Consider the following 22,035-nt stretch of genomic DNA (forward strand, 5'->3'; position numbering starts at 1 on the left):
GACAATAATTCTATAAATTATTAATAGGAGCAAGTATTAAAATTTTTCAAACAAATAATGACAATCAACCATTTCTTACTTTATTGATATTGTTATTAAGACAATAAAATTTTAATACCCAAGCTCACCTATTGTTTGTAAAAAAAAATGGAAATAGTGATTAACACCTGTAAAAACATTAATGGATGTGTCAATTATGTCCCAACAGACAATAAAACTATACTTAAGTAATTTTCCCTTATTTGTTCAGCTTTTTTGTTAATTAGGCAGTTGGTTAAAAATTTGTAGAAAAAATTAAGTTATATCTTTTACATAGAGAAAGGACATGTACACTTGTCTATAGCTATTTTTATCAAATTACACATGTTACACTGTACTTGCCTATTAATTCTTTTTTAAAAATAATTTTTGAATAAATTAAGGCTTTTAAAAAAATCACCAAATTTAGCTTTTTTTGTGAGGATAAAAAGTTATAAAAAAAATTTTGATATTGCATTTATACAATGTAATCATAAGTAATCTAAAGTAATCATGATTACTTTAAAGAAAAGTAATCTAATGTAATTGATTACATATGAAAAAGGGTGTAATTGTAATGTAATTGATTACATTTTATTAGCAAAGTAATTATAATTTAATTGATTACATTTTAAAGTAATCGACCCATCCCTGCAGTGTAGATACATAAATTATCTGCACACTTAGCAAGTTCTACAGAGAAGAGTTAATTTGGTATTTGACATATCCAAATCTGATGATGCTTCTGCATACAAAGGTTGGTAATCTTAGTTCTATGGACAAAAGTTATGCACTGTTTACACATCAAACAATGTTATACCATCATAGGTGTCAAAGATCAAAGTCACAATGTTTTACCATCATCATGATCATAGGTGTCAAAGGTCAAAGTCACAATGTTTTACCATCATAGGTGTCAGGTTCAGTATAATATCAAAGGGGTCAAAGTCAGAGTTACTTAACTTTATGTATATGACACACTACCAGCCCATGATCCAACTGCATATATATATATATATACCAACTTGGCAAGTATGATGACCTTACATGTTATTGTAAACAAGTTATAACAACAATGTATGAGCCTGACACAAATTTGAAAAGGATTTACTTAAAAATAGAACAAGGTTGAGATCAGAGTGACCTGACTTTGGTACATATATATGACACACCCCATTCCATTAGAGTTCTGCAGTAAAAAAAAGTTATGCCCCTGTGCCGCACACAGGAAAATGTTTTGGATAGGCCGACTAATAGGGTTATTCAGATATACATGTATCCCCCCCCCAACCTTTGTTTGCGGTGTATTACAAGTATAACAACAAAATGAAGATGGAGTTAAAACTTTACAAGGTGATTTAAATTTTCTTCTAGAAATTCAAAGGTAGCTTCTGCTGTTAGATTTTTATGATGTGAATAAAGCTCTATTCTGTTTGCCAAATTTTCCTTACTAAAAATTAAAAGTTTCAAAAAATGCATGCAGAAGTTTTTTTCATAATTGTCCTTTTTGACATACACATACTTATTTTGTATAACATTACTCTAGGAAAAATACATATTGAGCTTCCATAAAAATGTAACTTAAGAGGATTCTAGAAATTTAATTCTTTCACCACTTAAAATTAAAAATAATAAGGAAGAAGTGTGTTGTCTCCCATCTGTAAATAATCTTAGCAAAAATGGTTAGCCTATGTAATTGTATTTGAAACTCAAAACTATTTAAGTATATCCTATAGACAGCTACATGTAGCACATTTGACTGTATTTCTACAAGTTGAAATCTATACCCAATAAAACATTTTGGATCTCATTTAAACTTTACCTTCTTGGGATTCTAAGAAGATCCTTGTGTTGTTCATGAAGACATTCTACATTAGCTTGCTCAGTATGAGATAGTAGTCCAGAATTCTTATTTGGGTCTATAAACTTTACATTTAATTTCTCTACAAAATATAGGCAATAAAAGTTAAGATCAATTTGAACTGCCGGTAATTCTGAGCTTAACTCAGGGTTGGCAAAGTCTTAGTTTTGTTTTTGCCAGCTTCCTGAAATATTTATCACTCTCTTAATTACTTTGAATTCAGAACTTTTCTTGCACTTATAATTGAGATTGCTTAAATAACAGAAAAAGCATTAATTATTGCATTAGAGAACAAATCTTATACTGTTATACATGTACCACTCTTATCTTCTCAATTATAAAAACATTACATAAATTTCTGAATATACAGTAAACAAGAGTGCACACACTAAAATGTCTCGCCTTCTTTACTAATCATTGATATTATGTTGATAGTCTTAAGTATAAAGCTTTATTACAACTGTCACATAAACTTAACATTAACCAAGATAGCTAAACAAAGACCAATGAACCATGAAAATGAGGTCAAGGTCAGATGAACCATGCCAGGCAGACATGTACAGCTAACAAAACTTCCATACAACAAATATAGTTGACCTACAATGTATTACTTATAGTTTTAAGAAAAATAGACCAAAACAAAAAACTTAACACTGTGCAATGAACCATATAATTGAGGTCACGGTCAAATAAAACCTGTGGGACTGACATATAGATCATAATATAATTCCATACACCAAATATAGCTGACCTTTGGAATATAATATTAGATAAAAAGACCAAAACTTAAAAACTTAACTTTGACCACTGAACCATGAAAATGAGGTCAAGGTCAGATGACATCTGCCCGCTAGACATGTACACCTTACAATCATTCCATACAACAAATATAGTAGACCTATTGCATAAAGTATGAGAAAAACAGACCAAAACACAAAAACTTAACTATAACCACTGAACCATGAAAATGAGGTCAAGGTCAGATGACACCTGCCAGTTGGATATGTACACCTTCCAGTCCTTCCATATACCAAATATACTAGCCCTATTGCTTATAGTATCTGAGATATGGACTTGACCACCAAAACTTAACCTTGTTCACTGATCCATGAAATGAGGTCGAGGTCAAGTGAAAACTGTCTGACGGGCATGAGGACCTTGCAAGGTACGCACATACCAAATATAGTTATCCTATTACTTATAATAAGAGAGAAATTTAACATTACAAAAATTCTGAACTTTTTTTTCAAGTGGTCACTGAACCATGAAAATGAGGTCAAGGACATTGGACATGTGACTGACGGAAACTTCGTAACATGAGGCATCTATATATAAAGTATGAAGCATCCAGGTCTTTCACCTTCTAAAATATAAACCTTTTAAGAAGTCAGCTAACGCCGCTGCCGCCAAGCCACCGTTGCCGCCAGATCACTATCCCTTTGTCGAGCTTTCTGCAACAAAAGTTGCAGGCTCGACAAAAATAATGCCACAGTATTGGTGGCTTGTTTATAACCCACAAAGTTTCATAATGTATTTATCATCCTGATGTATGTATTTTTTCACATGTTCATTAGCATTTATATCAATTCCATACTTGACAAAAATAACACAAATTTTCAAGCTGCTTTTTGAAAATCCTATATGATTATTGATAGAACTAATTTTGTACATGTACATCAGGAGCCTGTAATTCAGTGGTTGTCGTTTGTTTATGTGTTACATATTTTTTATTTTTTTTTTACATAAATAAGGCGGTTAGTTTTCATGCATGAATTGTTTTACATTGTCATTTCGGGGCCTTTTATAGCTGACTATGCGGTCTGGGCTTTGCTCATTATTGAAGGCCATATGGTGGCCTATAGTTGTTAATTTTTGTGTCATTTTGGTCTCTTGTAGAGAGTTGTCTCATTGACAATCATACCACATATTCCTTTTTTATATGGTCTGATTAATTAGGGGAACATCTGATTCTAGAAATCCCTAGTTTACAAGGATCACAAGGACAAAATGGAAAATGTGATGCTACATAAGTTTATTTTTTTTTTTGGTGAGGTAAGATCAGGAAATCAGTATTTGAAATGAAAATATTTATTGGTGGTCCTTATTTTTTTTGTTCAGTATATAAACATACATCATGTGTACATTAAATAGTAAATATATACTGGTTACCTGCTGAGAATTCAGTTCCTGCTAGCTCTGCAGTAGCCAGGAAATCATCTAAATTACTTTGTTCTGTGACTGACTGCAAGTTAAGTCTTCCCCATTCATAGCCATCATTTAAGTCTGTAGTATGTAACTTAAACAAATAAAACATTAAACTTAAAAATCATTTCTTATAATAATCATGCAACACTTTTCTTGCTGTATGAAATCTTCTATGAAGTACACCAACCAATATTAAGTGTACAACAACTTAATTTCTTAACAACTGGATATATTTTTATAATTTTTTTTATTTTTTAGCAAGGAGCAATAAGAAGAAAATGTGTGCACTACTTTTGATATATATACTGTTCCTGTATAACCTTCTAGGGAAGTTAAGTATTTTCAAAAATTGACTTCAAGATATCTATTATGTTTTTACACTATCATTGACTATTTGCCCCATGTATGTTTGGAATGTGTTATATATTTGATTTGATAATTGCATTGACACAAATACATCTAGCTCAAATAATTGAAATATACCCAACATAGTTTTCACAGAATTATATAGGTCAGGGATCTACATGACCAGTTTTATGATGGCGGCCTGCCACCAATAAAAATATCATTCGCCACTGTTTAAAGATCCTGCCATCTTTAAATTATCTTCCACCATCGTCAAATGATACCCGCCATAGTCCAAATTTGTTTTCGTCTTTTATCCACCGCCATTTCTTTTTATCAATTATAATCATTTACTCCTAAGGTTATTGCATTCTAATCCAAAAGGTTGAGGTTCCTTGTTATAGTTTTAAAGCCCTACTGGATCTCTGGCTAAAGATCACTAATCACTTGAACAGGTAGAATGATACACTTGACCGGAGAACAAGATAGACCACTGAGATGACTGATTGCATAATTTAATAACATTTTCAGCAAATGGAAATTTAGATAAAAACAAAAATGTGTCCCTAGAACACAGATGCCCCATCCGTACTGTCATTTTCTATGTTCAATGGACCATGAAAAGGGGTAAAAACTCTAATTTGGCATTAAAATTGGAGTAATCATATCATAGGGAACATGTGAACTAAGTTTCAAGTTGATTGGACTTTCAACTTCATCAAAAACTACCTCGATCAAAAACTTTTACCCGAAGTGGGACAGACGGATGAACGAACAAACAAACGAGCGAAAGCACAGGCTAGAAAACATAATGTCCATAAATGGGGCATTAAAAATGAAATGTCCACTTCCCTCCTCTCCATCCTTGGCAGATTAAGACGCCATCTATCAGTAGATTAAAGTCACGCCCATTCCGAATACATTATTCTTGACCAATGGTAGCACTTGAACTCTTCAATTTGGCGGTAAACACACGGTAGCGTCTAGATTCTACACACTCGGTAAAGCAGGAAACGAAAATATACGTTGACATTCATGCATTTGTGCAAGAAACATACACAGAAACTTCTATTAGTTGATTAAAAAGATTCAAATTGTAACTAAATATAGTTGTAGGTTTAGGGATGTGAAGACTTGTTGCACAATAAGCATGTGGCAATAATTTACATACACTTTCTACATTTACACATGATCATGTTATAGGCGCTTTTTGAATGAATGCAGCAAGTTTCGACTGCAACCAATGAAAATCATTATCTTGTATTTCTGAAATTCTATACATAGGATATACATTCAGACTCTATATTAACAAATGTAAACGTAATCAACCCGTCTTCCAATACTGATAAACAGTTGATTTCAAACGCTTCAGCAATAACCATGATAACCTCTTCTTTTAATGACACTAAAGGGGATCGAGTTGGGTCAGCCAACAGTGGGATCATCGTTCCCATTCACAAGTAATTCCTCCCTCATATTAAGAGGATCGTACAATGAATCTGAAAAAATACATGAGCGGGTCATACAATGAAATAACGGTACCTCGAATGACCGAATAACACTGTTATTATCCAAATAACACATGTAATGACCGAATAACACTTGAAATTTCAATATTAACACTTTTTAGTGACTTTTAAACATAGATTATTGAATAAAATTATATTAGAAGTGTATTTTATAACCTATAAATGATTTACAGAAAGCAGGTAAGCTAATATTGATCATTATAAATTTATGGATATTGGTGTGTACTTCCAAGCTGGCGACCAAGGAAATCGTATGGAAAGAATAAAAATAAAAGAAAGATTACATATGCCTTCAAAGGGAAATGCTATGAAAATATAATATTAAATAATTTACTGTATATACAGAGAATTGTTTAATAATTGTTTTTCAGAAAGGATTTGAAAATTTAACCAGTACATCAAAGCAATGCAATTACTCCAATCACTAATTACTTTTCATAACAATTTACTCAACATTAAATAAAATGTAATTAAGAATTTTCACATATTCAATTCAAATTTAATCAAAAAATTATTATACTTGATTGTTTTAATAAAAACAAAGCTTCTGAATGGATGATTCGTATGTTTGTTCTAATAAAATTTTCTCAAAACTAAATTAAAGATTTTCATTGGCGAATATAAATGTTTTTACAAGTAACTATAATTTTGTATAAAAAACCATGAAGACATTTGTGCTGTCTTCCATTTTCAAAATGGCTTTATATCCGTGTGTTCAATGTGATGAAGAATGTGTTGATTGCACCATTCAATGCAGTTGTTGTGATCGTTGGGTTCACAGTGCTTGTGTCCCAATGGATGATGCATTGTTATTGGCCTGGTCAGATGTGTCTCTAAAGTTCCTGTGTAAGGACTGCTGCTTTACAGACAAGTATGACATGGCCAAGGCCCTAGAAAGGTAAGTAGTTTTTTTAAGTATATTTCAGACATACCGTTTATTATAAGGTATATAAATGTGAAATTGAGTTTTTATATTATTAATAGAGAACAAAACATGGTACAAGAAGAATAAAATAAAATATTTAATTTCAAAAAAGACAATCTTTCACTAAGTTTATTATATTTCATTTATTTCTTATTTCATTTAAAATGTATTAAATTTACTTAATTTAAGTTACTAAAAAATCAGAAATAAAAGTAATAAAAGGAAACTCAATTAACATTCTTCTAAAATTAGTATTTACGTATTTTTTTTATTGCTACCTTCCTTTATTTTCATACATTGAATAGGTTTTAATAGTGAAATGTTCTGTACCAATTATATGATTTAATAGTGATTATGAGTTAATAAGTTCCAATAAACAAAATAATCATTACCTCACACTTCTATTATATTGTTAATTAGGTTGTTGTTTACTGACACGTGCCCATTACATAATTAATCATTAAGAGATAATGAAATTATATTACGGTATGGACACTCTGCATTAAACAGGCTTGTGACTGTCTAACACAAATAAATATTTACAACTATATACAATATGTACATCCTATGTTAGTTTTCTGTGAAAGGGTAATAATATTCAATGTCTCACCAAGAATTTTTCATTATTTAAAAAAAAATTATTTTAAATTATTTAAAAAAAAAAAGGTATTTAAAGTCAGAGTTTTCCTGTTAAAAAAATCTTTCTTCTGGCAAATTCTATTTTAAAATTAAAAGTATGTAAGAACTTCTAGTCATTCGATGTTAAAAAAATTCTTCTTCTTAAATAAAATACATTGCACGTGGAGTCATTGAGAAAATATTTCAGTTCATTTGCTAACTTTGTTAATAAACCAACTGACCGACTTCCTCAAAGCTACTAAGAAGGCACGGTAACCCTCTTCAGTGAAATGTATCCCGTCACGAGCTTCGTATTCCACCGATAAACATTAGTTGGCTTGAAATAATGTACAAAATGATTTTCAAGAGCTATGCTTTTCATCATTTTGTTCACTATCTCTCTGCGAACTGTATGCTCATCGGGAGTGCAATACTTCAGCAATTTCTTCAATCATCTTAGAGTGAAATTAATTGACGCCGACACGGAACAACTATTTTTTGGTACGGACGAGGAACCAGGATTAGTAAAATCGATGAAAACAGCATTCCCCGAATCTGGTCACATCCTGTGCATTCGACACTTAAAAGGTAATATAAAGCAGAGAATGATAGATGATGGAATCGACAAGAAAGATAGAGAGTCTGTACTTGACAGCATCTTCGGTGACCAAGGATTAGTTCATTCCGATGATGAAATTTGTTTCGATGTGGAGTGTGAACAGATTCAGGAACGAACAAAGGAACTGTCAGCTTCGTTCCACCGATATTTCTCCAATCGTGTAGCACGTACAATTCGTGAGTTATGGGAGGGACCGACACCACCAGGTTACTTTGACCAAGGCTGGACCAACAACAACAGCGAATCACTGAACCATGTGCTGAAATCAGCCATAAACTGGCAATCAAAACCGTTACTAGACTTGATAGTGACCATTCAGGAAATCGTGGAAACACAATTCAAGGACTTGCAGCGTGCTTTGGTGTCCAGGGGTCAGTACCGTGTGGCTGATTCACATAAACATTTCGAGATAACAGCAACATCATGGGTAAATAAAACTGTGCCAGAAAGAGAAAGATTGACCAAGAGATTCAAGAGCTACATTCCTCCAGATAAGCGTGTAATTACATCCACAGATGGCAGGATGAATGTCATAAAGCCGAGAGCATTGGGGAAGAAAATCTGACAACGCAAAAGAAAGATCAACGAGAGAACAACAACCTTCAAAAAGTAAAAGGACTGATTGTGTATTTAATACTATACATGTATTACATTATTATTACAACAGTGGGTAAATTGTGACTTAAATTGCTTTAAGGGCTTGGGGAGAACACTGAGTTGTGTTATCTAATTGTATTTTATTTATACTGTAATTACTTTGTTTGATTAATTCTGTTTTACTTATTGGTAAGTATATTGTGTGCTCAAACAGTTCATTAGAATTCTGCTTTTTTAACCATTGCATGTTGATAACTTACTTTTATTTTCTTTCTTCTTCAGTCATTGGTAAGTAAGTATGTATTGTTCATGATGTTCATTTGTATTGTGTACATTTTTCTTTATTGTTCATGTTCAATTTCATTGTGTTCATTTTCCTATATTGTTCATGTTCAATTTCATTGTGTACATTTTTTATATAGTTATACTGGTAAGTACATGTTTAAGTAAGTATATAGTTTTGTTTAGGCAATTCATTTGTATTGTGTTTCTTTTATTGTTTCCCGTTGCTGTTTTATACACTTGATACATAATGCATGTATAGTTTTGTTGCGCATGTTTTCAGGTTGAACTGGAAGAATATATTTTTTAACAATTCTAAATAAAGTATTTTAGCGGACTAAGACAGATAAGCCCCGTGTCTTGTGCAGGATATCTTAGTAGTTATAAATTTTTTACAAAAAATTCTAAATAAAGTATTTTCGCGGACTATGACAGATAAGCCCGTGCCTTGTGCAGGATATCTTAGTAGTTATGTATTTATAAATTTTTTACAATAAATTCTAAATAAAGTATTTTCGCGGACTAAGACAGATAAGCCTGTGTCTTGTGCAGGATATCTTAGTAGTTATAAATTTTTTACAAAAAATTCTAAATAAAGTATTTTCGCGGACTATGACAGATAAGCCCGTGCCTTGTGCAGGATATCTTAGTAGTTATGTATTTATAAATTTTTTACAATAAATTCTAAATAAAGTATTTTCGCGGACTAAGACAGATAAGCCTGTGTCTTGTGCAGGATATCTTAGTAGTTATAAATTTTTTGCAAAAAATTCTAAATAAAGTATTTTCGCGGACTATGACAGATAAGCCCGTGCCTTGTGCAGGATATCTTAGTAGTTATGTATTTATAAATTTTTTACAATAAATTCTGAATAAAGTATTTTCGCATACTATGACAGATCTAGATAAGCCCGTGCCTTGGGCAGGATATCTTAGTAGTTATAAATTTTTTACAAAAAATTCTAAATAAAGTATTTTCGCGGACTATGACAGATAAGCCCGTGCCTTGTGCAGGATATCTTAGTAGTTATAAAATAATTTTAGAGTTTTAAAGGGGCTTGGTTAACATCCATTTCTAAATTAAAAATATAATAATATGATAAAAGATAATATTTCTTTTAATAACTAAAATTAAAACAAAAGCTAATTTAAACAGTTTACTATTCCATATTTTCTTTAAAAAAGGCCCACCCTCACATTGTTCATTGCCTTGACGTGGCGTGAGGGCTCCATTTGGTGGTCTAAAATGAACACGTTGAGGGATTGTATGCAATCTTTCTTTTATTCTTTCCATAGCGATTTCCTTGGTCGCCATCTTGGATGTACACCCCGATATCTATAAATTTATATTGATCAATATTAACTTACCTGCTTTCTGTAAATCATTTTTAGGTTATAAAATACACTTCTAATATAATTTTATTCAATAATCTATGTTTAAAAGTCACTAAAATGTGTTAATATTGAAATTTCAAGTGTTATTCGGTCATTACATATGTTATTCGGATAATAACAGTGTTATTCGGTCATTCGTGTTACCCATGAAATTGTGTAAAAAAATAAAGTATGAGAGGATCGAACAATGTATGACATCAGTATCTATAATCTTACAAACTGGTCCCCTGAAGATCTGTGCTTTTTGTGACTAAATCTGTCTCTGATCAACATCTTCCCCAGGTTACCTTCTTTCTTCTTTTTCCCCATAATAATAATTTTCTCTTTCACGTGTTGCACAATTTCACCAGAAATATAAACAGGAAGCGCCGTAGACAAAATAAGTGTAGTACAACAACGGACTAATCCAATTCCGGATTCATTTTTTATTTTCAAGACATGTCACTGGCATACAATATATGATATTCGGCGAGTCGTTGTTACATTTGTTTTATACAATATATTAAAAGCAATACTCATTTCAAGATATGTTTTTCTCAGTTCTATCAAAATACCAATTCAATGGAAATATTTTTTACCAACCTCCCAAATTAAAATTGCCCGGAATTCTACAGTGGCATTTTAAACTGAGCATTCACGGAATTCTACAGTAGCATTTTAAACTGAGCATTCACGGAATTCTACAGTAGCATTTTAAACTGAGAATTCACATTTTACCACTTAAGTTTTATTTTTCATGATGTGTCAATTTGTCTGGAAATTTAAGTGTAAAGGTTAGAATCAATACCTATGGACGACTTCAATTTAATTTTTTTTATGTTTTGTCTGAAATTTAAAATGATTGCGGGTTTTTAAACCCTCGATTTGTGAATATTTTGTAGACGTTTCTTCAACTTACTGGGTATTTTGTAGAATATTTCTGATGGATGAACTATATCTACTAAGATGTACTTGTGAAAAGAATAGACTTATAAAACTGAGACACATCATTTTGTCCAGGGTCGGAATTAGACCAAGAGGAGGATCCGAGCTGCGGAAATCATGGCTCCGCTCTCTCAAGTTGACCGGCCTTGTGGATTTTAATTACATAAATGATCCTTTGGCTTCGTCATGTATACAAGAATAATTCTATTTAAAATATTAAAGTATCTGAACATATATTGTTGGTCTCATCTGAGACTACTAATAACTAGTGACTAATGACTAGTAGTCTCAGGTCTCATTTGCCAGAGCTCCGATTCCTAATGGAACGAATCTTTGAATGTCCGGATGAGCCGGACACTTGTTCAATCAACAAAGCCACCCGACACTTCTGTTACACATAATTACAATACATGTAGCTTAGTAACTTTGTAATTGTATTAAATATATCTCTGTTTTTTTATTCAGCTTCTGTGGTAACGATCAGTTGCAATTATTAAAACACAATATAAAAACTTACCGGTCAGTTTTTTAAGAACGTAACCCGTACTATTATATGCAGTAATTGGACGAGTTGTCTCATTGATTCTCATTGGCAATCATACCAGGGCATACCACATCTTCTTATATAAACGTACATACAGTACATTTTTTTAACAGTATAATGGCCCTAAATATAATCTAACTTGATTCGGGTATCTATGATTAGACATAGAATGTCATATTTAGATCGTTATTGTCATCTGTGCATTACGTTTGCGCGCAGCTTTTGATTACATTTGCGCGCGTGCATTTATTTGACAGGTAAACTCAGGTAAATATAGATAATTATACTTATTTATTTATTAATCTATTCAATAGTTTTAAAGTACAATTTCGTTTTATTATGCAAAGACATATATACACTCATATAAAAATGTTAAAACATACATCTAATCTGAAGTAAAAGTACTGACAGTACATAATTTTACATGTCGGTACGTGTCGCAAACTTGAAGTCAATGGCTTTGAGAAATGAAAGTCTGTTTACTTCTCCATCATAGTATTTTCTGAATTGCTCTATCTAATAATGTGAACCCGGAACGTTCTGTTCATAAAATTACATAAATGTGCGGGGTAAATTGCTCATTATGCATGTTATGGTGAGAATGGAATGGATCCGGGACGGAGGAACTATGGACTCTGGTGAAATGTAAGTTCCGACTAGATCGTCGGCAAACTTTACACAACGCTAATCATTCGGAACATCTTCATAAATTTCCTTTGCAAAACAATCACCAACTGTTGTAGGATCACGACGAATGCCAAACCAAAGAATTTCGTCAACCACAATTCAATTGCAAAATTCTTTGCTTATCTTCTTACATTGTTCTTATATTCAACACTTAAAGCCCAAGTTCTTTTTAACTTTTATTTATATTTCCTTTATTTTTGCCTGAGTTTACCTGTAAAATAAATGTAACCAAAAGCTGCGCGCAAACGTATTTTTTTTTAATTCCCAAATGCACACAAATGTATTGGCGTCCGCTAAGTGTGCAATACCGTCAGTTTCCCCACAAGGTTCATCCAAATATCACCCTAACAGTCTTAACATGGTAGTGTTTTTATAATCATGTAATATTTGCAACTGGACATCTTTACAACAATCTGACTATACTGTATGATTATTGCTTTTTTGTTTTGAATGTCATAACAGTGACTTATAGGTGAATACATCCATGTCATTTGGATCACACGGCTATTAAACTCATTTGGCAATCATAACACACCTTCCTATTTATATATTGAATTCCTAATTATAGGTTTTCCAGAAATCAGAAGAAAAGAAATCATCCTAAACAGGAATGGATAAAGTTGAGTAAAGGAAAGTAAGGTACCATAAATGATCATAAGTGCTAATGTCACGATCCCCATGAACCCGTGATTTATGTCAGTGTATCATATTGAATGTTACAACGCCATTTATAACGTGACATATGCATCGTGCATTTGTCTCGAGACATTTGTAGTCGAACTACCTTTAAATTTAGATTTGTATAACTCGACAACTAACTTCTGTTTCAAGTTATTTTTCCTGCCAGATGCACTATAAAAAAGTAAAACCCCTACTTTTACCATTCTCTATATAGCTTTATTTTAAACCAAAAACAAAATTAAAAGCTAAATATACGTAACATTATATATGAAAAAGTGCGATGACCCCATCATGTAAGTGGGTGCCAATTTAGATTTGATGTTAGGGATGGGCATATGAAGGTTTGAAAATCAGACTAAGTTAATCTATATGTCTTTACATCATGCAACTGGGTGTGAATACTTATTTAACTGTGTAATGACCTGTGCATGCCGTATATCAATGATGCTCTTATTTTCTGTAAAATATTAAAGATTGTTCATAAAGAATTTTCTACCACAGACAAAACATCCTTTAAATCAATGGTTGTCGTTTGCAATACACAATGAATATGTGGCTGATTATATATTGAAGAAAAAAATAACACATTGTTATATAAAAGCTTTATATAAATCATATACGACAAAACAAAATTCATAAATTTCCGTTGGTGTGATCAGTTTAAATGGTGAGTATTATTGTCAACGGAAATTGAACTTCAGGATCGCAAGATATAGCCAAAAAGTCGACCATTGGTAATGATAGAATGATTCTGAAAATAGATATAGGAAGATGTGGTATGAGTGCCAATGAGACAACTCTCCATCAAAGTCACAATTTATAAAATTAAAGTAAACCATTACAGGTCAAAGTACGGTCTTCAACACGGAACCTGGGCTCACACTAAACAGTAAGCTATAAAGGGCCCAAAAAATACTCAGTGTAAAACCATTCAAATGGGAAAACTAACAGTCTAATCTATATAAAAAACGAGAAACACTTATGAACCACATCAACAAACGACAACTACTGAACATTAGATTACTAACTTAGGACAGGTGCAAACAATTGCAGCGGGATTAAACGTATCAAATTTATTCGTTCATAGTGATTAATTTACGTTTTTTGATTGAGTTAAGCCTTCCAATTGATATTTTAACGTGTGTTTTCTATGTTGTGATGTTATACTATGGTTTCAGAAAAAGGGAAGAGGTTTGATACCATTAAAACGTTTAATCCCGCTGCAAATGTTTGCACCAGTCCTAAGTCAGGAATCTGATGTACTGTAGTCGTCGTTTGTTTATGTAATTTATACGTGTTTCTCGTTTCTCGTTTTTTATATAGATTAGACCGTTGTTTTTCCCGTTTGGATGGTTTTACACTAGTAATTTTGGGGCCCTTTATAGCTTGTTGTTCGGTGTGAGCCAAGGCTCCGTGTTGAAGGCCGTACATTGACCTATAATGGTTTACTTTTATAAATTGTTATTTGGATGGATAGTTTTCTCATTGGCACTCACACCACATCTTCCTATATCAAATGGTACCAAACTAGGCCTTCTCCCTAATATCTGAAACAATACTATAGTGTAACATCACAACATAGAAAGACACACTAAAAAATATAGACTTAGCAAGCATTTTCACGTGCTTGACATGTCAATTATCCGTCTGGCAAATCTTTCTGTTTTTCCTGTAGCCAAGACACGTGTTTCGGATGATACCTTCAACATAATCTTACCTTATTCTTAGATGGCTTTGACTGGGTATCTCACTAATATATTTTGCGTGTTACTTTGATTAGATAAATTCACATATTTATGCATGATACACACGTAGGTCCTAGAATTATGAAAATGTCTAAAAGGTTAACATGGTTAACAAGTGTACAGAAGACATCAGATACTTCGTTGTGGAAAATAAGAAATATATCAGTTATCTTATAGTTACAGTTTGGCTATGTAACACACACGACTGCCATTTACTTTCACAGTTGTGGCTACCTCATAGAGAGTCAATATAAGTATGACAAAGTTATCGCCAATCATCACCTAATGTCAGTCCTTAAGATAATTGTATTTTTTTTTTAAAGTTCAGTTCAGTGTATAAACGTATGAGGTTATGAGTTGTGTTTACATAATAACCTCAGGATACTGGGACAAAAAACTATTTTAGAATAGAGAAATATTTGAGAACAAAAATAGATGAGAGAAAAATGGGGTGTTAAAATATACAGAACATGCTTTATTTTGATTTTTATTCAGAAAAATACTGAAATTGTGTATAAATGTATAAATACAGCTAAGGTTATCTATTCCTGAGGTAGAAAAGCCTTAGTAATTCAAAAATTCAAAAGTTTTGTAAACAGTTTTAAAATATATAAATATGACTATGTCAATGACTATTAATGTAAGTGCTGACTACTGGGCTGGTGATACCATCGAGGAATTAAAACTCCACTAGCTATGCTGAGCCTGACTCAGCTAGTATAACCATGGGACTGTATCGCAATCTCGGCAAATTATAAAGAATAACAACTTGTGTGTGAAGATTGTAGATTATAATTCCACCAGAAATGGTACAGGAGTTTTACAGAGTGTGTATTGTTTGGTAAACTGAAAGAAATAAAAATACAATATTTACAATATGTACGAAAGAAATATATGAATGTTCAATGCAGTAATAATATCAAGTCAAAAACGAAAGTAGAATTCTCAGGTCAATTCATAGAAATAAACAATTACAGTTCGTATTTGTTGAATAAACGTGGAATTCAAGTTAACGGAATTAACGGTATATATATTTAACAGTTTATAATCGATTTGAAACGTACTTGACGGTGATTTGTCACAATATCCACAGGAGCAGATTTGTCGTGGCATCCATTTGCAATAGACAGGTGAGGAAGAGAAAGTAAACGGTAGTGAAAATACGGAAAAGTCCAGATTATTTCCGGAAAATATGAATGTCTGAAAATTCAATCCAATAAACTTTATAGTAAATATAGTTGCGTATGTGATCCAGAATACTCCCCGTCTGAAATCTAACTGATATCACTATTCCAGAAAGTATAATTCCAAATGTGAATGTCACTGTATTAATCCAAAATATATACATATAATTACACAGGTGTGTTCTCTATGAGAAGAATCATGTCCACGATAGGGCGTGTGTAGGTTGTGGCTTTTCCATTAACGATTACTCGCACTTCTGCTTTTCGGACATGTTCGTCTGAACTTTTAAATGAGTTCACTATAATTCCAACGGGCCATTGGGTACGGCAAATGTTTTTGTCCTTTAGAAGAATGACGTCTCCTTCGATGAGATCACGGCGATCTTCGGTCCATTTTCGTCGTGGTTGTAGTAACGGCAGGTACTCCTTCCTCCAACGGGACCAGAAAACACTGGCCAGAGCCTGTACTCGTCTCCATTCGGCAAGACAGAGATCTCGTTTGTCGAATTCCCCAAGATGGTCTGAAGTGAAAACGTAGTCAGTTTTCTGTGTCAATAACATAGCCGGAGTTAATATTAACGGATTCTCTGGATCTGTTGATACCGGTACCAGAGGTCTAGAGTTCACTATTGCTGAAACTTCTGCCATTAGTGTGTTAAGCACGTCATGCGTAAGGCTTCTTCCGGCTGCATTTAGAAGCATAGAATCAAGAATTCTTCTGGTGATACCAATCATTCTTTCCCAGGCTCCACCCATGTGGGACGAATGCGGCGCATTGAAGATCCAAGTTGTACCAGAACTGTACAGAAAGTTCTTGAAGGGTCCATCTTCAACGTTGATTGAATCAATCTTTAAATCGTCGATTGCTCCAATAAAGTTTGTTCCACGGTCAGATCGGAAAATCTTTACTTGGCCTCTTATAGCGGCGAATCTCCTGACGGCGTTTATGAAGGCCGAAGAACTCATTTCCTCGATTAATTCGATGTGAATAGCTCTTGTCACTAAGCATGTGAATAAAATTGCCCAACGTTTGGAGTTGGCGTATCCACCACGTGTTTTACGTGAAACAATTGTCCAGGGTCCAAAGGTGTCTATTCCAACGTTAGTAAACGGAGGTGAAGGTTCAAGACGGTCCTCTGGCAAATCAGACATGATTTGATACTCAGTTTTTCCTCTGAGTTTGCGGCATGTCACACATTTGTGAATAATAGATGAGATTAAGCGTTTTGCTCCTACGATCCAAAATCCTGCGGATCGAATCGCTCCATCTGTGAAATGGCGACCTTGATGTTTTATCTTGTTGTGGTAGTGTCGAACTAATAATGCTGCTACATGATTGCGTCCAGGGACGATCAATGGTTTCTTTTCACGGAGGTTCAAGTCCGATTTTACAATACGGCCTCCAACTCGTAATAGTCCTCGTTCATCCAAAAACGGATTGAGGTTAGCTATCGGGCTCCGCTTATTAATTTGTTCCTGACGTTTTATACAATCTATTTCATCTCCATAAACTTCCTGTTGTGCAGATATTAAGATGAAATTTTCGGCATTTGAAAAACTATCCACAGAAGTCACTGATGATGCCTGTTTTGACCCGTGTAAACGAGAGAAACGTTCCAAAAAGGCTAACGCTCGCACAAGTGATGTCCAGTTGGAGAATCGATTGAATCTATCAGTTCCGATACCTTTATGCTCAGGTGTGGAAAATGTTTTTGCAACATTAACAGTTGCACGGATTTCTCCATCTTCTTCTGGATCTATTAGCTGGTATATATCCTCAAAATTCTTCTGTTCTGAGGAAAGAAGTTGTTTTGGTCCTAATAACCATTCGCTGCTGTGAATTTCATGGGCTTGTACGGACCTTGTTCCCGAGTCTGCGGGATTACGGTGAGTTGGTACATAATTCCATTGACTTGGAGAGCTAAATTTTCTTATTTTCTCCACTCGATTGGCGACATAGATGAAGAACCTTCTTGTCTCGTTACTTATGTAGCCTAGGACTACTTTACTGTCTGTGTAGAATTTTACGGTGTCTATATGTAAATCTAAATTATCCATGATGGTCTGTGTTATCTCGACTGCTAATACTGCAGCAGATAGTTCAAGGCGTGGAATAGTATGACCACTTGTTGGTGCAACTTTAGCTTTCCCAAGAATGAATCCTATGTTTGGTTCACCACTACTGTCGGTCGTGCGTAGATATGCAACAGCTGCTATGGCTTTTTCTGATGCATCAGAGAAGACATGTAACTCCTTTGTGGCGGTTTTGCTCAGATACGGCACGTAGGTACGTGGAATGCGCAATGTTTCGATAGCAATTAGAGTATCTCTCCAAGATTTCCACTCATCTGCTGTCTCATCAGTGAGAGGTTGGTCCCAATCGACGGTTTCTGATACTATTTTCCTCAATAGGAGTTTCCCTTGTATAATCACCGGAGCCAAAAATCCCAGAGGATCGTAGAGACTGTTTATCGTTGATAAAATTCCTCTCCGAGTGATCGGTTTGTTTTCTGATGATAATTGAAATAAAAAGTTATCAGTGTTTACGTCCCAGCTGAGACCAAGACTACGTTGTAGGGGTTTGCTATCGCATTCTAAGTCTAGATCTTTAAGATTTGAAGCCAAATCACTGGCATGAAATGCAGACATAACTTCCGCACAATTAGAGGCAAACTTGTGAAGGCGTAAGTTTCCATATCTTGCTAATGCTTGCTGTGTGTCCTTCATGAGCGTAACAGCTTCCTCTTTAGTGGGACATGACGTAAGACCGTCGTCGACATAGAAGTCTCTTGTAACAAAGCTAGTCACGTGACTGCCAAACTCTTGTTCTGATGCTTGAGCTGCTTTTCGGAGTCCAAGCGTAGCAACAGCAGGTGACGGACTATTACCGAAAACATGAACTCTCATGCGGTATTCGACAAGGTTCTCCTGTAGGTCATTGTCTTTATGCCATAAAAATCTCAGGTAATTACGGTGGTCATTTCTGACAACGAAGCAGTGAAACATGTGTTGAACGTCTGCAGTTACTGCGATCATTTCTTTCCTGAAACGCAGCAGTACTCCCAAGAGATCGTTGGTCAAGTCTGGACCTGTAAGCAGGACGCTGTTAAGTGAAACTCCGTTACATTTGGCGGAAGAATCAAACACACCTCTTATCTGATCGGGTTTCTTCGGATGATAAACACCAAACAATGGCAAATACCAGCACTCCTCATGTTCGTGCAATGGTGGAGCGAGCTCTGCATGATTATTGTCCAGGATCTTACTCATAAAAGTAAGAAAGTGTTCCCGCTTAACTGGGTTTCTATTCAAACTGATGTCTAACATATTAGCACGATGAAGAGCTTGTTGTCTGTTGCTTGGCAATGGCTGTCTTGGCACTCGGAACGGCAACGGTGCTACCCAACTTCCTTCTGAGTCTCTTACAAATTCGTTGTCCATCTGCTTCATGAACATTTTGTCCTCATATGACTGTCCAGGCTTGTCATCGTCCCTTGTTTTTTCAAAGAGTGGCGATTGTAGGTCTTTCGTTACAGGGTCTGTGTAGTTTTCCCGGATGTCAAACTTGCTTGTGCATGGTTGAAAGGTTGAAGGTTGTCCTGTAGGCAAAATGTTGGTTATTTTGACATTTAACTCAAGAGGAACATGCTGCTTGTTAATGCAGGTTTCTCCTATCACTACCCAACCAAGTTTCAATTGTTGTGCATATGGAGTTCTGGGTGGTCCTATGCGCTGATCGAGGACATGGTGTGCCTCTATAAGGTCTCTGCCAATTAAGAGAAGAATTTGGCAATTTTCCTCTATTGGTGGAATGCTACCTCTAAGTTCTTTTAAATGAGGGTGATGCATTGTTACTTCAGGAGTAGGTATTTCGTCCCTATTATTGGGAATATGATCACATTCAATCAGTACAGGAAGGTCAAACTTGTCATTACCATTGATTGATTCCATGACGAAACCTCTTCCTCTTTTGCCGGAAGTGACTACTTTGCCGGAGCATGTTGATAAAGTATAGTTTTCCGGTTTATCTTTGACGTCGAAAAGATTGAAGAATTCGGGCGATGCTAGTGACCGGTTGCTTTGGTCATCAATGATGGCGTACATGCGAATAACTTTGTACTGGTTATCTTTGTGATAAACATTCACAGGAAGTATTTTAGCACAAGATTTCCCACTATATGTATCTTTGCAGACCTCAGTACAGGTAGAGTTAACTGAGGTTGCCTTAGTTTCAGCCGATTCTATAGGCTCCCCGCCGTAGGCTTGCTTAGGCGAGCTAGACTGCGAACTTGTAGGTTGCTGTGGTCTAGTGATGTGAAGTGCGGTAGTGTGTTGTTTACTTCCACATTCTTTACAACTTATGCTTGCATTGCAATCCCGGCTTCTATGTGTGGTAGAATCACAACACTTGTAACATACATTGTTTTCTTTCAAAAGACCTTTGCGCTCCTCTATTGACTTGGCTCGGAACGCTCGACATTCATTTAAGGAATGCTTTGTATTGTGCAGAATACAAAGACCTTGTTTGCTGGCGTCTCTAGATTGCTGCTCAACTGCTGTTTTATGAGCACCAACTTTAGTCCTAGGGTAAGGCGTAGACCTTGGCGCAGCACTTTTTGTATTTGGTGTGACTTTTGACCCAAAGATGAACCCAGGATCGTTCTTTGTTTTGCTGATTTCCCTGATGTAGGCAGAGAATTCTGTGAAAGGTGGAAAGGCAACGTCATATTTAGCCTTGTATCTTGTAGCCCTTGTGGTCCACTTTTCTTGGAGTCCGTACGGTAATTTTTCAACAATAGGATTTATCCCGGACGAGGAGTCAAAATATGCTAGCAAACATCCCAGCTTGGGATTTTCCTTGTGATATTCTATTTCTGATAGAATGTCAGACAGTTCGTAGAGACGTGCGTTGTCCTTATTTGTTAAGGTAGGGAATTTTTCAAGTTTACTCTTGAGAGAGGCTTCCAACATTTCTGGAGCACCATACCGCTCGTCAAGCCTCTTCCATAATCTCTGTATACCTATGGTAGGATTATTAGCGTTCGACGCTCTTATGCTAATGGCGTGTTTAGCAGACTCTGGACCGAGCCACTTGATCAGTAAATCGATCTGTTCTGAGTCAGAGACTTGTAACTCATCAGTCACGTTCTTGAAGCTTGCTTTCCAAGTATGAAATGACTCTGCCCGATCGTTAAAGCTTGTTAATCGGGAGAAAAGCAAGTCCTTGCGTAAAAGGAATCTAGTTATCTCTGATGTAAAGTTGATTTGTTGCTGGTGTGCAACAGGGATCTCTTCTACTATGCCTTGTTTTTGGTGTGAAACAGGGATCTCTTCTATAAAGTCTTGTTTTATGCGTAAGACAGGGATCGCTTCTTTAACACCCTGTTTTTGATGTTCAGTAGGGCTCTCATCTGAAAGACCTAATTTTTGTATGCCGGTTACTAATCCCAGATCTGGGATAAAGGTAACTTCCGGTGACTTAGTATCGGAAGGTAAGACAGCAGATGTCTGTGACAGCAAGTTCAGTGCCGCGGACGGCACGAACGCTGGTGCTTCGTGGCTCAGCTCAATTTTAACAGGAAATTGCTTTTTCTTTTGAGGTGCTGTTACTTCCTTTACAGCTGTTGATACAGGAAGTTTGTTGACAAAATCTTGCACACGCTGGAGCGGGTCTTCCTTTTCGTCAGGGAGATCGCTAAACGCTTGACTGTCATCGTATTCCAGGATACGAGCCTCGGCTTCTGCGGCTGCAGCCTCTCTGCGTGCTTCTAGAAGGTTTAACTTGGCCTTCAGCTCGACTTTTTCACGGCTTACACGTGCAGCCTCTTGTTTGATTTGTGCTTTTCTGCGTATGGCCTCTTGTTCTGCCTCATGTT

General features: G+C 35.0%; 1 protein-coding gene and 1 long non-coding RNA gene across 2 annotated transcripts in view; both read right to left on the minus strand.

The window, feature by feature from the left end:
* LOC143057110 (large subunit GTPase 1 homolog) overlaps nt 1-10,769 on the minus strand; it is a 36,023-nt gene extending 25,254 nt beyond the window's left edge. The window contains exons 1-3 of the mRNA XM_076230349.1: nt 10,611-10,769; nt 4,049-4,175; nt 1,841-1,961 (exon numbers count right to left, since the gene is read on the minus strand). Of these exons, the coding sequence (XP_076086464.1) occupies nt 1,841-1,961; nt 4,049-4,175; nt 10,611-10,703 (341 nt within the window). The 5' untranslated portion in view covers nt 10,704-10,769. The remainder of the gene's footprint in view (nt 1-1,840; nt 1,962-4,048; nt 4,176-10,610) is intronic.
* A 4,982-nt stretch (nt 10,770-15,751) lies between these two features.
* Nucleotides 15,752-19,567, minus strand: LOC143057720 (uncharacterized). Its single transcript, XR_012972801.1, has 2 exons — nt 16,040-19,567; nt 15,752-15,821 (listed from the first exon to the last, which is right to left on the minus strand). It is a non-coding gene; the product is annotated as an uncharacterized LOC143057720 (long non-coding RNA).
* Between the last annotated feature and the right edge of the window lie 2,468 nt (nt 19,568-22,035).

Source organism: Mytilus galloprovincialis, chromosome 13 (assembly GCF_965363235.1).
Source record: "Mytilus galloprovincialis chromosome 13, xbMytGall1.hap1.1, whole genome shotgun sequence".
Lineage (NCBI taxonomy): Eukaryota > Metazoa > Mollusca > Bivalvia > Mytilida > Mytilidae > Mytilus > Mytilus galloprovincialis.